Below are 15,757 nucleotides of genomic sequence, written 5' to 3' on the forward strand. Positions count from 1 at the left end.
GCCACCGTGGGAGGGCTCGGGCTGCTGCAGGCTGCCCTGTGCAGGAAGGAGCAGCCTGGCCTCTGAGACGGAGGGGAGTGGACTCCATCGGCCTGAAGGGCTGGCCGCTCCCACCAGTGGACGAGCTGACTCTTCACCCTGTGCCCACAATGGACGAGCCCAATCGCCCTCAGCACAAGTCTTGATGGACCAACTTGTACTGCCTTCCCGCAGGCTCTGGCATCTAGCAAATTCTGTTCCTGCCAACCGTCCTTGCTCAGTTAAATCCCGGGTCCTCTGTGTCAGGGATTGTCAGAAATCTTTGCAGCAGACCTGGAAGGTGTGATATTTCCAGGAGTCGGGTCAGCTGGAGAGGCCGTGTGGGCCACCTGGGAAGGGTCCCCATGTGTCCCGACGCTGAAGGGTGAGGCAGTGGTCGTGGTCAGGCCTCTGCCCTAGTGGCCCTTCTCACCACTCAGCCGTCAGTAGGTGTGTGTCTGGGACTGGGCTGGGCTCTCAGTGCCCTGTGTCGTCCACAGCCCAGCCCCCTGCCTCCGTGCTCCGACCCCAGTCCCCAAACTCCACACAAGAGGAAACAGCGAAGACGGCATTTTCCAGGGTCATGTGCCCACGACGAGCCTTTGCAGGAAGAATCCCCACTTTCTAGAGGGGCCTGGCCAGAGGCGTAGGGAGCCTCAGTAACTTGCTCAAAGTCACTCGACTGGCCAGGGACACAGCTGACGGTGCCTCTTGAGGAATTTCGTTCTTGGGGGTCTGGGTTGGACCCGTCCTATGAGTGGCTGCAATGCCCCCAGGGGAGTGCAGATTCCAGGGAGCCAGGCTCACACCCTGGCCCGTGGCCACCCTGAGCCTGGCACAGCCGAGCTCTGCTAGAACAGAAGCTCAGCGCCTGCTTTCTTGGTGGTCGTCTGACCCCGTGTGGCTGGTTCAGGCATTGTCATTTCTGGTGGCTAATTTCTGCGAAAGGCCGCTTTTCACCATAAAAGTAAGGAGTGTCTGTGAGGTCAACACTGTCTCCCTTTTAGAGAGGCTGTGGTTTTCCTAAGATCATTCCAGAAATAGTATGTGGCAGAAGAAATAAAAGAGATGACACTTCTTAACTAGGAATTCCAGTAGGAGAAAGGAGAGGGGAGGAAATCTTTGAAAAAAGAATGAGAATTCCCCAGTACAGAAAGATTAACATCGTAAGAATGAGACGGCACACAGAAGGAAACACACCTACACGCATTACTGCGAAATACAAGATCACACAGACAGACTGTCAAAGTGTCAAGGAAGCAAAGGTCAGCTGTGAATGAGAATCAGGGTCGGGACACAGATACCGGCTTGATGTTCTGTTGTTGAGAGAAAAGACCTTTGTATTCAGTTCAGTCATCATTTAAATGAGTGTAAAACACATATAATATGAGGCAGGCAAGACTGTAAAAGGTTTACTGTTCAAAGACCATCTTTGAAAATCCGTGTTTGGAAAAATAGAAGAAGGAAAGGTGAGTAATTGACTCTGTAAAGTTTGTTATTTAAATGACAAAGGGCCCAAAGGAGGGGACAATAATTCAAATTTGATGGACCAGAAAAGGAAGTGGGATTGATGACAGTGACAGAAGGGAAATGAACAAGCTTACTTGTAACAAATATCATAGAAAATAGCAAAAATACAGCTCTCAGTAAACTATGAGTAACCACCAAAAATGTTTTTTAAAAACAGAGCTTTCAGATCGGCAGAAGTAAATTTGATCTATCAAACGGAAAGCAGAGCAAAGGGGAAAGAAAGGAAACAAAATGTATATAGTGAATGGAAAGACGGGAATGACGTTTCGTTAGCTCGGCTGCTGTGATGAAATGCCACAGGCTGCGTGGCTTTAACAGCAGACGTTTGCTTCTCACACTTTGGGTGGATGGGGTCCCGAGATCAGGGTGCCAGGAGATTCGGCGTCTGCTGCAGCCACTTCCTGGGGTGTGTCCTCACAGGCCTGTCTTCCTGCTCGCACAGGAGAGAACTCTCTGGTTCATCTTCTGGACCCAAGGACCCTGGACCCCCCCTCCGCCCCCGGGACCCCACCCTCATGGCTTCCTCTGAGACCCATCACCTCCCAAAAGCCAAACCCCATCCCGCAGAGACAAGAGCTCCAGCATATGACGTAGGGATCCACAAATACTCAGCCCTTAACAACGGCAGAAAGAAATGTCGATGAACAAATTAAAATAGTGAAACAAAGTAAAATTGTTTAGTGAACTCACTAAACAAAAACAGAACCTTAAATTTGAAAAAAAAGTACATCCAGCAATATTTTATTTACAGAGGACAACATAAAAGATATGGGGAGGGGAGGAAACAAAGGCCTGGGAAATTATATACTGCGAAAGTGTAAATAAAAAGAAAGCCAAGCTAGCAATTTTAATGTGATGTAAAATATAATTAAAGGGAAAGAAAATCTTAAGAGACAAAGAAAAACATTTCATAAAATTAAAGAAACAGATCAAGATAGTAAAATATTTATAAAAAGACATACATCTAAAATATAACCTCAAAATAGCGAAAACAAGAATGGCAGGACTGAGGACAAACTGTTGCACCAACTATCGTTATTGGAAAGCTAAACTCTACTACAAATTGCGTTAAAACAAGGGACGTAGCTCTCTGACTCTGATAGATCAAATGGATGAAAAACAAGAAAACCTTTAACACTCTTTGTTTTATGTGATCTGTTATCATGACTGCATTGAGGGGTGGTGAACGGAATGAGCTTAAAACAAACAGAAGAAACGATTCTTTCCAAACAAATGAAATAGTCACAGATATTCGCAGGTTCCAGGTCTGCAAGGAAGCCCCAGGAATCAAGTTAAACTGTGCTGTCTGACCCTAATGCTACATAGTGTGGGAGCTGTGCTAGAAGGAAAACCGAAATACGTGTTTGAAAACAAGTACAAATTGCTAACTAGGCCTTGGATAGACAAGGACACTTTTACAGGCATTAAAAGTACTTGGACCCGAACAGCAGTAAACACCGTTCACTCAGTGTTTGGGACACACCGAACGTAGTCTACGGTAGGGGCTGAAGTCGTGGCTTTAAGCACGTTTATTAGAAAACAGTAAACACTGAAAGCCAGCCAGGTAAGCTCATAACATGGAAGTAAGCTCAAAAACATGAAAATACGTATCTATGAAATAGAGAATAACAACCTAAAACGATAACAGCAAAGGTCCACAAATCCGAAAGCTGGCTTTGAAAGGACTATTACGATGGATTGAATCGGTTAATAAAAAAGTGAGATGCAAATGAGCTATGGGGCAAAGGGGTGACTGCAGTTAAAATAAGAGAAGAATATTGTGAACTAAGTGCCAATTATTGAGAGAACAGGCAAAATGGATAAATTCCTGGAAAAACAAAGAATGCCAAAATTGGCAAACTAATTGAATAAGTTAATGAGAAGGATCTAAACAGTTACAAGACCTCCTCCCCTCACCACAGCCTCGAACTTAGTTTCACAAAAATACTAACAAATTTTAAAGGAACAAATCATCTTACCTTACAAAGTTGTGACAGAAAACAGACGAAGGAGAAAGCGTCATTCATTTTATACTAATATCGTGAGTCAGTTACAGTTCCATTTAGTTTATGAGTTTTAAGCAGAAATCTTAAATGCAATGTTAATTCACCAAATCCAATGGTTTATAAAAAGTAATACAACGAGAGAGAGTGAAGCAGTGCAAGGCTGATGTAACACCGGCAGTTTCATCAGTGTCACGTCCGTCTGATGCCGGAGGAGAAGGGACAGAAGACACTCAGACACTTGAAATGGCTGTCGTTTATCCCTCGTCCAGACCTCTCAGCCGTCCTTCACCTGATGCGTCCAGTCCCTGACACATGTCAGGGACACACAGTGTGACATACACATCAGCTTGTAAGTGGCCTGCTGGCTTGGGACGTGCTGGGGCCCCAGTGGAGACCGGGCAGCATTGCGGTGCCCGTGCCAGGTGCGGTGCGCAGGGAGATGGAGGTGGCTTCCATGAGCGCCGCACTGAAAGCTCTTGCTCTTACGAGGAGTCTCGTTCGTGCTGCCGGGGTTTGGAGTGTAACGCTCAGGCAAGTGTCTGCCACCAGCAGTGGCCACATTTTATATTGATTCAGTCCGCCATTGAGTCCAGAAACAGCCGCTGAATATGTTTTCTGTGCCAAGCTTTGCTGTGGGCTCTGGGTATGTGCTTCTCTGTAGCACGGAGAGAGAATCAAAGACTGGCTTCCGGTGCCCTTCACAGAACCAAGCAGAAGGGTCTGGCTCTCTCTGCTCCCTGGATGTGGCTCTAGTTGGTGGCAGCTACGCTCGCTGTGCCCCAAGAACTCAGAGTGGCTCACACTTTGGGTTCTAGCCACAGTGTCTGTTCACATTGTTTGGAACTCTGGGGTCCTCTCCTTACAGCTTTGAAAGGTCAGGCCAGCGGGTGAAGTGTGTAAGAAATGGGCATAGAATTTGGTGCGTCCCACACTAATCAGGTCTTAAAACTCGGAGCCAGCAGGAAAGCTCAAAGGCACTTAGAACCAAGCCTGCAAGTCGTGAGGATGTACTTCCAGCCCATCCAGTCTAGGAGCTGCTGCGCCCAGAGGGGGACATAGGGACACAGGCCATGCTCTGGGGGACGTAACGCCTACCTGGGAACAGGAGCCACCCAGGCTCCTTAAAAGTGCCTGCAGGCGTCACTGTTCAGAGCCACAGCCACACTGCTGAGTGGGTGGGGCGCAAATGAAATAGGAAAAGTCGGGGAGAGAGTGTCCAGGGACATTTGGCGGGAAGACCCAGATTGGAAAGCAGAAAGCTGGGTCACCAGGCTGCGGGGAGAAGGCCCCTCCAGGGAGCTGTCCCTCTGGCTGCCTGTTCCTGGTGCAAGGAGGGTGTCACCGAGACGCCTGGTCGTGTCTCTAGCGAGTCAGGGAGGGGGTTCAGGCTGCCCTGCAGAGAAGCGTTTGGAGCTGACGTGGGTGCACAGAACACCCAGTCTCCAGACCAGGACAGCCTCCTGAGGGCTCAGCCTTCCAGACAGACCTGCGTGTGCGGGAGAAGAGGCTCACCCCGTCGTCTCTAATGGCTTCTTCTGTCTCCTTATCTTCAAGGCAAGACCTGCACGTAGTCACTGCTGTAGTTCTCTGGGGGAAGCAGAGAGCAGTCATGAGCTCAGCACCCAGGACGCAGCCTGCCCACCCGCTCAGGGAGAGGCGGTTCGGATGCCACAGCCAGGTGACATCCGTCGTCAAGGGCAGGGGTACCACATGGAGCCCTCCTGGCAAAACCGGGGTGTCCTGGTGAGTCGGGCGTCAGTGCTCCCGGCTCCAGCAGAGCGCCCGGGCCTGCCCAGGGAAGGACACCTGAAGTTTGTTCTGAGGAGACAAAGGGCAGAGGACACGGCAGGGCTGGTGGGGGGGCAAGCAGGACGTCGGAGTGGTGGCACTCCCGCCCCGTTCTCAGACCTGTAAGCGTCCTTCTCTGGGAGCTGTGATCATCTCATCACTGTGAGGCAGTGCTGCCACCCCACCCTCAGCGGCCCGTCTGCCTTTAGCGGCAGCGGTGGCACGGGGACTTCTGGGTTTGTGGCTCTGCCCCCTTTTAGGCTTTTTCCTTCCAAGTCTGGTGGAAGATGGCCGGGCGACCACACTTGCAGCTGAGCCCACAGGAAGGGACTCTGTGGCGCGGGGGGACCCACGCCCTTCTCCTCCATGAGCACACCAGCTCGACACGGTCCCCTACTCACAGATAATTGTAATCTCTCGTGGGGGTAAACCATACGTCCAACCAAGAGAGAGCAGGCTCACCCAGGACCATCTCAGGAGTCTGAGTTCAGACTACACTGTGGCTGGCGCTTGTCGCATGCTTTTCTGAGAGTGACTTTCCGGTGGCCTGTGGCCTGGAGGCGCCTGACCCCTCATTGGCCCAGCAGCTTTAGGGGGTGTCCTGGGCACTAGACAAAGTGACCCTTAGCAAATACTTAGCAAAATGAGCGGGAAGAGCCCCAGGGACAGTGCCACTGGGAAGTTCTGCCTCTTTGTCCACGTGTCCCCAAGGAAAGGTGACAAGGAGGTCAGCTGCCCAGAACCACAGCACAGGGGCTGTGGGTGTCAGCCACCTCGGGGCCACCTCAGCAGAAAAGGACATTTGTGTGCTGTCTGCAGTGTGCGCTGCTGGCGGTGGAATGAAGGTTCCTTTTGACCCACAGAGTGACAGCTTTTACCGTAAGTGCCGTCCAGCTCGATCGTTGACCTTCGCCACCTCAGGCAGGGCCTGCTTCTCTCGACTGCCTTCAAAAGGGGAACCACCAGCCCTTGGTTTGGCTTCTCAAATGTGGAGATCAGTTCCTTTAGGTTTGGAAACACCAGTTTTTGAGTGCCTTCCGCAGTCTGCAAAACACAAACAAAACATGGCTGGTCACTGGCAGTTGTGAGTGACGTGACAGTCCCCAGAGCAGTGGTTTCAGGACGGCCCCTGAGCAGACAAACTTAACACAAGGCGGCAGCTCAGGCCCCCGCTGGTGCCAGTGTGTGAGGCGCCTGTCACCTGGCTCTGTGCTCGAGGTGCAGTGACAGCTGGTGTCACACTGTGCCTCGTAGCCAGGCTCGGTGCTTGGGGACCGACAGAGTGGCCTGCGGACGGGAGCTGCACACAGGCACTCAACCTACTGGGTGAGTTCAGAGCCTCCGGGACCGGCGGCAAGACAGGGAAGGCCCAGTTGAAATTGAAATCGGCATAGCACTGTGGTACGCAACCAACAGCTGTTTTCTGGTCCCCAGCTGCAAAGCAAGGACAATTTCTGACAGAACCTTCTAAAAGTCATTCACAGATGAAAGGAGCTGGTTTCCTCTGCTCTTTCCTTGGTGTGTGTGGGGGTGGGGTAAGAAGGTTGCAGACCTGCAGGGTGGGTCACCCCTCCCCCAGTGGCGGTCAGGGTGACACTGAAGTCGTGCAGGAGGCCCCACACGAGAGTCACGTCCCTGCAGCCCTGATGCGTCCCTGTGTCTGAGCTCGCTGATCCGCACGCAGACGAGACAAAACAGGGTGGAAGGAATGTCCAGAATTTCCCAACGTGTGCACAACAGAGCAATGAATGTTTTAAAATGCGTTACTCTTCAGACAACACTGTATTCTGAAATAATTTCTAACTTGAAGAAAAGTTGCAAAAATATTTTTAAAATGTCCATCTATATCCTTCACCCACACCCCAAATGTTAACATTTTATTATGTTTGCTTTTTATTCTTTGTCAATATATATACATATGTGTGTACATATAGACATATATATTCTTCAAAAATTTTCGAGTAAGCTGCAGACATGACATCGCTTTAACCTATGTACTTCAGTGTTTCCTAAAAAGGAGGGAGTGACTTATCCACACTGCAGTTCAAATGAGGGAATTAATGTTGATGCACTATGACTATTTGCTAATCCACAGACCTTATTCAAGTGTGTCAGTTGTCCCAATATGTCCTTTTGTAGCAAAAGGAAAACTGTGTGTGTGTGTCACTGTATATCGTAGTCTCTTTCAGACACACTCAGTGAACACTGACTAGCGTACGGAAGGTTCTGAGAAACCCTGCAGTAAAGTTTGCCTAACCTTGTATGCAATGTTTCAGAAACACTGTTTCAAGATTATTTCTGTTGGTAAATAAAGATCCAGTTATGTTGATTATACTCTACTTCCTAAGCCAGAGAAATAAATTCAGAAGACGCAAAAAGTTCATCTGTGTAGGTCTCAGTAAACCCGAAAATGTGAAGCCATCCATGCGACAGCTTGTTGACTGCTCTTCTCTCTATATTCTCACACCGCTGGGGAGTCCACCCGACTTTCGGAACCTTCAGACCTGCCCACTTTCCCTTACTCCCCCGTCCCGGTCATCGTTTAGTCTTCTAGTCAGCAGTGACCGTACCTGGAGTCCAGGCTGGTGCAGCTGACCGCTGGGGAATCCCAGCATCCGTCCTTCTGCACTTTGAGAAACAGCCTGGATGACTCAAAGATGGGACCAGATCTGGTGCCCTCCCATTTCTCTCCGAGAAAGGCAAGGTTAGCTATTGATGTGACTCTGCTCTGCCTGGGGCCCCCCTTTTTAGAATGCCTCCACATGGCCAGGTCTCAGGTCGAGAGATGACCTGGGATCTCCCCAACCTTTAGTTGTTGTTGTTGAGGAGTTCTGGGATGTTCTTACCTGTATGCTGTAACACCCGTGTTTCTCTTTGAAGATGCGGTATGTGTAGACGAAACGTTTAAACCTGTGGAAAGAGGACTGCGTGAGTCGTACCGTTCTCATGTGCAAACCCAGGTAACATCTGCCATTACGTTTTGTGTGCAAAGCCTTTGTCAGCCTTGGATCCCAAAAGGAAACTGATCATTTTCAGACCTTCTCATCTGTGGGAATTGGAAAGGGACCAAGGTTTGGAAATGGGGACCTTGTGTGATGGTGGGAATCTGGGCCGCAGCAAAAGGGAGCAGGAGAGAGGATTCAGCCTCCTTAGTCTCCGTCCGCCTGTCTGGTCTTCACTCAGCTCTGAGCAGGTGCAGAGTATCGTTTAGAAAATGATGGGGCGTTGTCCTCATGACAGGTGCTAGTGTAGCTAACAGAGAAGGATGGAATTTTGTCCAAGAAAGTGATGTATTGTGCCCTGGTCCTTCATTGGAACAGGGACCATCGGCTAAGTAATTCAACCAGAGTTTAGATAACAGACCCAACCTAGCAACTTCCAAAGCAAGAAATAGCGTGCAGTACCATGTGCCTCTAGTTCCAAGATGTCATCAGTCATAAGATACAGTATTAATTTCATAATAGCTTTCAAAGAGAAAAAGACACACATTAAATGCTTATTGGCTCTTAAATGGATTCAGATCCCACAGAAATATTAACATGTAAAAAATGACAATCAAAGACATTGACTCCATGAGGTTCCAGGGATCCGACGGACCCCATACTAGTCCCTGTGCCAAAGAATCAACTGGCCGGTGACCTGACAGGATGGGGCCGTCAGACAGCTGGTCACAGCCGTACGGACAGGGGGCCTTGTCACTGACCAGAGGTTTTGCATTGGCTTCAAACCTCAGGCCTGTCTGTGGGGTCTCCTGCGGCCAGAATGAGCCAGGGGTGTCCCCAAATCACATGGCAAGCCACAAAAAGGTTCCCGCGAGTCTTCCTCCTCATGTGGCAAATGAAGGGATCCCACAGTCTGGAAAGAGGTCTCAGGAATGCCTTTTCACAGAAGTATTGTTCAAATCAGGGACCGAACAAGGTTCACACCTTGCATTTGGTTGGTCACATGGCTTTTTGAAACCCAACTACCACATGGCTTATGTTAGATTCTTAAGTAAGTGACTTTATTTTTACCCCAGGTACCAAAATTAAATCAAAATGGGCTACATGAAATGAAATGTGCAACCTAAAACTATAAAATGCTAGGAGAAAATCTCTGTGGATTGAATTAGACTAGGACTTATTAGATACAACCCTAAAATCATGATCCATAAAAGAGAAAAATTGATGAATTGGGCTTCATTAAAACTGAGAACCTCTGTTCTTTGACATACACTGTTAAGAGGATGAAAAGACAAGTCACAAAATAGGACACAGTATTTGCGAACCATCTGTCATAAAGAACCTGCATCCAAAATATGTAATGAATCACCAAGACTCAGTAAGAAAATAAATAAAAGAAAATAAAAATCTTAAATGGGCACTTTGAATGGACACTTCATCAAAGAACATATATGGATGGGAAATCACCACCTGAGAAAATGCGCAGTATTGTTAGTCATTCACAAGACGTGAATTAAAACCATAGCGTGAGTCCACCGCACACTTGTTAATGTGGCTAAAATGAAAAGAACGGGCCGTGGCAGCGTCTGTGAGGAGGTGGAGCCGTCAGAACCCGTGTCGTGCTGGTGGGAATGGCGGTTGCTTTGGAAAACAGATGGATTGTTCTTTAAAAGTATCAGCCTGCACGGAACATGTGACTGAGCCCTAGTTATGTGGCCAGGGGAAATGAAAACGCGTCCCCAAGACCCGGTCAGAGACGTCGGTCGCAGCTTTGGCTGTGATGGCTGCGGATGAGGAAAGGAATCGTGACGTGTCTCTGGAATGGGACTCTGCTCACTCGGCAGGATCCCAAGGCAGTGACTCTGGGTGAAAGCACTCAGAGAGGACTGTCCTTGGAGTTCCGAGTTGTGTCGCACGCTGGGTTTACATGACGCTGCGTCAGTGTGTAGTGCCCAGAAGCTGATGGTGGCAGCTGGGGTGGGAAGGGGCTCGGGAAGCTCGGGGGGCTGTGCACGTCCAGTGTCTTGGCCGTGCGGATGGCTTCACGGATGCAGACAAATGTCAAAATCCACCCCACAGTACACTTTTTGCCTTAGGTCAGTTATAGCTCTGTAAAGCTGTGACCATCATCATGACATAAAACGTATGTGGATGAATGATTATTGCCCCAATACACAAACTGAGTTTAAGTGCATTTTGCATACATGGCCCTTGCAGTTTCCGTGGTTGGTCTCTGGCCTTAGAGCAAATGCTTCCTGTAGCTGCTGTTCGGTCCTGGCCTGACGCCCAGTGTGGGAGTGGCCACCGTGGAGGACAGTTGTGGGTGCGACAACAAGAAATGCAGTCCACTAGTCATTTGGTCATTTCTAAGGTTTCTACTGCTTGCTGCATTGAAATGCCTCCGTTTTTGGTTGTTCTGTGGAGATCTCCCATTTAAGCCGTGGGACATGCACAGGGCAGTAAGGACCGTTTTCACCTCTTCAGCGTTACGTTTTCAGTTGAGACTTGAAAAGGCTAGAATACAGATCTTCTGAGTTTCTCTTTGCAACAGACGTGTGTAGCCTGGTGAACAGAGGTGAACGGCGGGGTCGGCGGTGCCGTCCCAGGGTCTGTGAGCTCTGGTCAGGAACGGCCTGAACATTAGCGCTGCTCTCACGCAGTGACCGAGGTTGGAGGGAAACTTGTTTATGTTCAAGTTGCAGCGTGATTTTAACCAAACTTCGAAGGTTAGTTGAAGGAAATGGAATTGTGTCCCCGGATGTCAGGCCTGTGTCTGCCTGTTTCTGGGCCACCACAGTGGGGAACCCAAGTCAGTCAAGGGCGTTCCAAGGCCTCTGATTCTGGCCTTCTCACGGACCTTAACTGGCTTGTGCCTCGTACAGCCTTTTATTGTGCTAGTTTGTCAACATGGGCAAAGTTTTAAAACAGCCAGGCTTTTATCCTAAGGAGAGAGTCGGGCAAACTTTCAGAGACGTGCTTGTGAAAATGCTAATAGTCTCAAGTTCCCTTGGGTCCGTTGGAAATAACCCGAGGGAATGATTATGTGTAAGTTATGATATACCTGGTCAGTAAAACACTGAGCATCGAGACAGGATGAATTGTCGGCTGTCTTTCATGTGGAAAGGGGGCCTAAAACCCTGAAAGGAGCAGGTTGCAGACGGTCGTGTAGAATGAACACTACGTACACGTTTCCTTCTGTGTGCACCCGCGTGGAGCGGGGTCTGCAGACGTGTGTGTGCCCAGACCAGACACACTCATTTCTCAGTACGGAAAACTCAGGTCATTTCTGCTCTTTTTCACACCTTTCTCCACATTGGAGTTTTAGAAACAACCAAATGGTTTGCATTATTTTTTCCTTTCTGAACTCGAGTCTAAAGAGCTAAGAATCTGAAAGCTGGAAGGAACTCCCAGGGTCTCTCCCTCTCATCCTTTGCATTGCCGTCGTCCCCTCAGTGAGGCCACGTGCCAAGTCGGCTCAGGTGGGGTTCTCCTCACTGCAGCCTTCCCGTGGCTGCAGAAAGCTGTCACCACAGCCCGTTCCTCACCAGCGCCTGCCATCACCTGCCTTCAGTACATGCTCCAGATTCCAGTTCCTAGAACTCAGCACCAGTCTTGACACATCCCTGCTCAGAAACCATCCATGTTCCCCGTTGTCTACGGAATCCTCCTGTTAAGCCCCCAAAATAATATCCCAAATCTACTTTTCCAAAAGTTGGTTTCCAAACTACCTTCCCAGAACCCTGCACGAGTCACCGGTGCCTTAAAGTACCCACCTTCTAGACCCGTCCCTGCGTCCCCCCACCCCAGAGTCCCTTCCACCCCATTTCCAGGTCACCGAATCTTACCCAGTCAAGCCCCAGCTCATCACACCTCCTCTAGAGGCTTTTCTGCTCATCTCTGTCCTTGAATTTGAACACAACTGTCTGTTTTGGAATTTATACTTGACCTTGCTCTGTTTGTTTAGAACGTGTCGGACTCTCCTGAGACTCTGCCCAGGCCCTAGCACAGGGCTGGAATAGGCAGTAGAATTCACTGCATTTTTATAAACATTTTTTGAAATTACAAAAGTAACCCATGCACATAAAACATTCAAACAGTGGAAAGAAGTCATCACATGAAAAGAATAACGCCACACCCTTTTCCCCACTCACTCCTCCTAGATGTCCCAGCTGTACCCACGATGGTAAGTTATATACCTTCTAGAAATTTTATATGAATATTCAAGGAGAGAGGCATCCTTTTTTTCAAAACAAAAAAAACAAACAAATGGAATCATACTTCGCATCTTGCCTTTTTTTACATAACAACAGATCGTGGCGGCTTTTCATACCGGGTATGGATTTACCCAGTCTTGTCAGTGTCGATTTGCACATACTTGTGTGATCCTAACCTGGAGAGAATCGGGAGGGTGTCTGGGAGGGGACCCCTCTCCCTGTCATCATAAGAGCCCTGCAGGAACACTGTGCTGACCAGGGAGCTTGTGGTTCTGGCCCCTCCCCTGAGCGTCCTGTCCCCCGAGTGTCCCCTCTGTAAAGGCCTTCTCCATCTCCCCAGCAGAAACCTCACCTGACGTGCACCGGGCTGCAATCCTTTCTTTTCCCTGAATAAATCCTTTTTGTTGATGGAATACCTAGTGGATTTTGTTTTGCAGTGGACACTAACTAGGAGATAAGTTTTTATTAGTGAAATTTGGGGCCAAAGGTTTGATCCAGGCATTTTATGCTTTGGCTACGTGACCGCCGAGACGCTCTCCCCACTCTGACTTCCTCGGGCGTTTCCATAGTTTTGATTCTTGCCCATTGAGCGTGAAAAGGGTGTCCTGTTATTCTGTTCATTTGTACTTCTTTACTTATCAGCAAGACCTGGCAATTTCTCGTGTCTTCTCCACACTTGTGTTTCAGATAATTGCCTCCTCTTATACTTTACCTAGTTTTCTACTGATTTTTTTAAAACTCTAATTAATAAACTCTAAACTAACAATTTTCCTGGCAGGGAACCATCCTTGATGGCTTAGATTGGACCATACTTGAGCATAATGCATTTTACATGTTACTGGCTTCAATTTGATTAGTAGGTTATTGAAAATTAATACTAAATGAAATTGAAATTGGTCTGTAGTTGTCGTTTATGCATCTGTCCTTTTGGCAAAAAAATGTTTTACCTTCATACATAGAAACTGGAAATAAATCGGTAAAACAGAAGACAGACAACCAAAGCTAAAAGAGGGGAAGGGATGTGATTGCACAAATCTCAAAAGAAGAATTACCCTCTTTTGAGTAAGAAAATTTGACGAAATCGCTGTCAGTATTACCTGTAGCTTGAAAATGGAAACTGCTAGCACCTGAGGGCTGCGTTTCTCATGCCTGTGTCGCAGTGTATAAAGAGGGGGTGCCCCCGACCCCCACCTGTTCTGTCACTTCTGTCCTAACTCCCTCGTCCTGAGAAACACCGGAGCACCCATGCATGCACTGGGTTTTCATTCCTATAACGAGCAGAAGAAGTTCAGTGCCCCCCCCCCAATGCGGAGAGTACTGGAAGGTATGAGACCCCGCTGACACCTCTGGGGTGCTATTTCTCGGGGTGATCAGGTGCCTTCACAGGGCCCTGGGCTGACTCTGGCCTGGAACTTCACCCTGAAGCCAGCCAGACTCTGGAACCGCCGGGTGAATCTGAACACAAACAAGCCAAGTGAGGAACCCACGTCTCTGATTCTCCATCTGTACACGGTGCCAGACTGTGCTGCTTCGGCAGACAAGACGGTGAGAAGGAACGGCGTAAGCGCAGCCCTTTACCAATCTAACAGAATTGAACTGTTATTAGCATTTTAAGGATTGCAAGTGGAGCCCGCAGAATCCGTGTAAAAACGGTCTCTCAGGTAGACTTTTCACAAAGGACCCCTGGCCTTTTTCTTAACCAAATAAACAGACTCTGCAAGAGAGGACCTTGGTTGCAAGGCTACCTTCGGGGTGTCCCCTCACCTCCCAGGCTTCCTGCAGGTTCCCTAGCACCCCACTTCTGCGGCCCCACACAGTCTGCCCGTGTGGCCGTGGCACCAGGGAGAGCAGGGCATACTGAGGACGGGAACAGTTGCGACCCTCCCTGCCGCCCTGGGTCCCCCTCGCCTCCCTCTGCTCGCGGGGCTGCAACCTCAGAGTGAAATATGGCTTCCTTTCTGTTTGGTTATCATTACTACACTCATGTAAGGTTTGAAATGTGTGGCAGGCGAGGCTACTTACGAGACGCAGAGGCACAGAACCCCGGGAACCGACTCGCTGTCCCGTAGCAGGAAATTGCCGTCCACCCCTTTGCTGAGCAGCAAACTCTCGCAGTCAGTCTTGGACAGAGGGCCGTGGTAGTAAGGCAGATCCATAGGGACGCGTCCTGTGTCCCTGGGACTCAGGCCGAAGTCAGGGGCGGCTCTGAGGAGAGATGCAGAGGCAGCTAGCCAAATGGAGATACCCCTTCCTGCTCCAGCCAGTGGGCGTGACTTGAGGCTGGTCTGTGGACTCCACGCATCTCACTAGAGCAGGAAGTGCGAAGGGTGGAGGTGGTATGTGACCAAGCCATTTTGGCTGCACGCAGGCCCAAGTGTGACTTATGACTGTGGGCAACAGTGTACTTGAGACGCGAGAGAACCTGAAGCCCCCCTGGGACTGCCATGGGGCAGTCACGCTCCCCAGAGCCTGCGGCAGCACCCAGAGTCACGCGGTGTCACCTGCTCTGGCTCCTGGTGGCCCTTCCGGGGACACAGCACTGCTCATGCTCTAAAGGATGCCATTTTCTGCTGGAGCTGCTGGTCTGTGCTCAGCTTAGAACGGGTGCTCAGAAAGTGTTCAGAGGGTGCGAGGGCCCAGATACGTGCAGACTCACTGGGACAGATAAGGCTAGGACTCCCACGGGTCAAAGGTCACGAGGAATGGAAGACATCATTGGGGGAGGATGCAGTGGGACTCCATGGGGCGACAGCCCACCCCTGCCTCAGGCTCCTTGCCACAGGTGAACAAGGCCAGTTTCAGCGTCCTCAGCTTTGCGCTTTGGGGACAAGTAGCAGGTGCAGGTGGGAGGGACACCTGGGTGTGCAAAGCAGTGACGTGTCCCCGTGAAGAGAGACCAGGAAGCACCTGTCGGGCCAGAGACACTTGACCCCATTTAGACACACTGGTGTTGATGAGGAAATCCCTTTCCACCTTGATCGGCTGATACTGTTACCTGAGGGTCAGAGTGGCCTGAGGGTAATTTCTCAGGCCTTCCCCCAGCTCGGCTGAGACTAATCGACGTGTAAGGTTGTGTAGTTCAAGGCGTACGGCCTGATAACTCGATCTCCCACCGCAGGCCAGCGAACGCTCCAACATGTCCCGTAATTGCCATTTCGTGCTGTGGGGGGACACACGGAGTCCTACCCACTCGGCAACTCTCAAGCAGCAGGACAGTGCTGACTAGTCGCCACGCAGGACACGACACCCCAGCGCGTTC

At 49.7% G+C, this 15,757-nt stretch overlaps 1 protein-coding gene across 1 annotated transcript; it reads right to left on the reverse strand.

Moving 5' to 3' along the window:
* Nucleotides 1-3,733: 3,733 nt before the first annotated feature.
* Nucleotides 3,734-14,729, reverse strand: SH2D1B (SH2 domain containing 1B). Its single transcript, XM_019747333.2, has 4 exons — nucleotides 14,521-14,729; nucleotides 8,189-8,252; nucleotides 6,221-6,386; nucleotides 3,734-5,141 (listed from the first exon to the last, which is right to left on the reverse strand). Exons 1-4 carry the CDS (start codon nucleotides 14,652-14,654, stop codon nucleotides 5,104-5,106), a joined length of 402 nt encoding a protein of 133 aa, XP_019602892.1. The 5' UTR covers nucleotides 14,655-14,729; the 3' UTR covers nucleotides 3,734-5,103.
* Between the last annotated feature and the right edge of the window lie 1,028 nt (nucleotides 14,730-15,757).

This window comes from Rhinolophus sinicus, linkage group LG17, assembly GCF_036562045.2.
Source record: "Rhinolophus sinicus isolate RSC01 linkage group LG17, ASM3656204v1, whole genome shotgun sequence".
Taxonomy (NCBI): domain Eukaryota; kingdom Metazoa; phylum Chordata; class Mammalia; order Chiroptera; family Rhinolophidae; genus Rhinolophus; species Rhinolophus sinicus.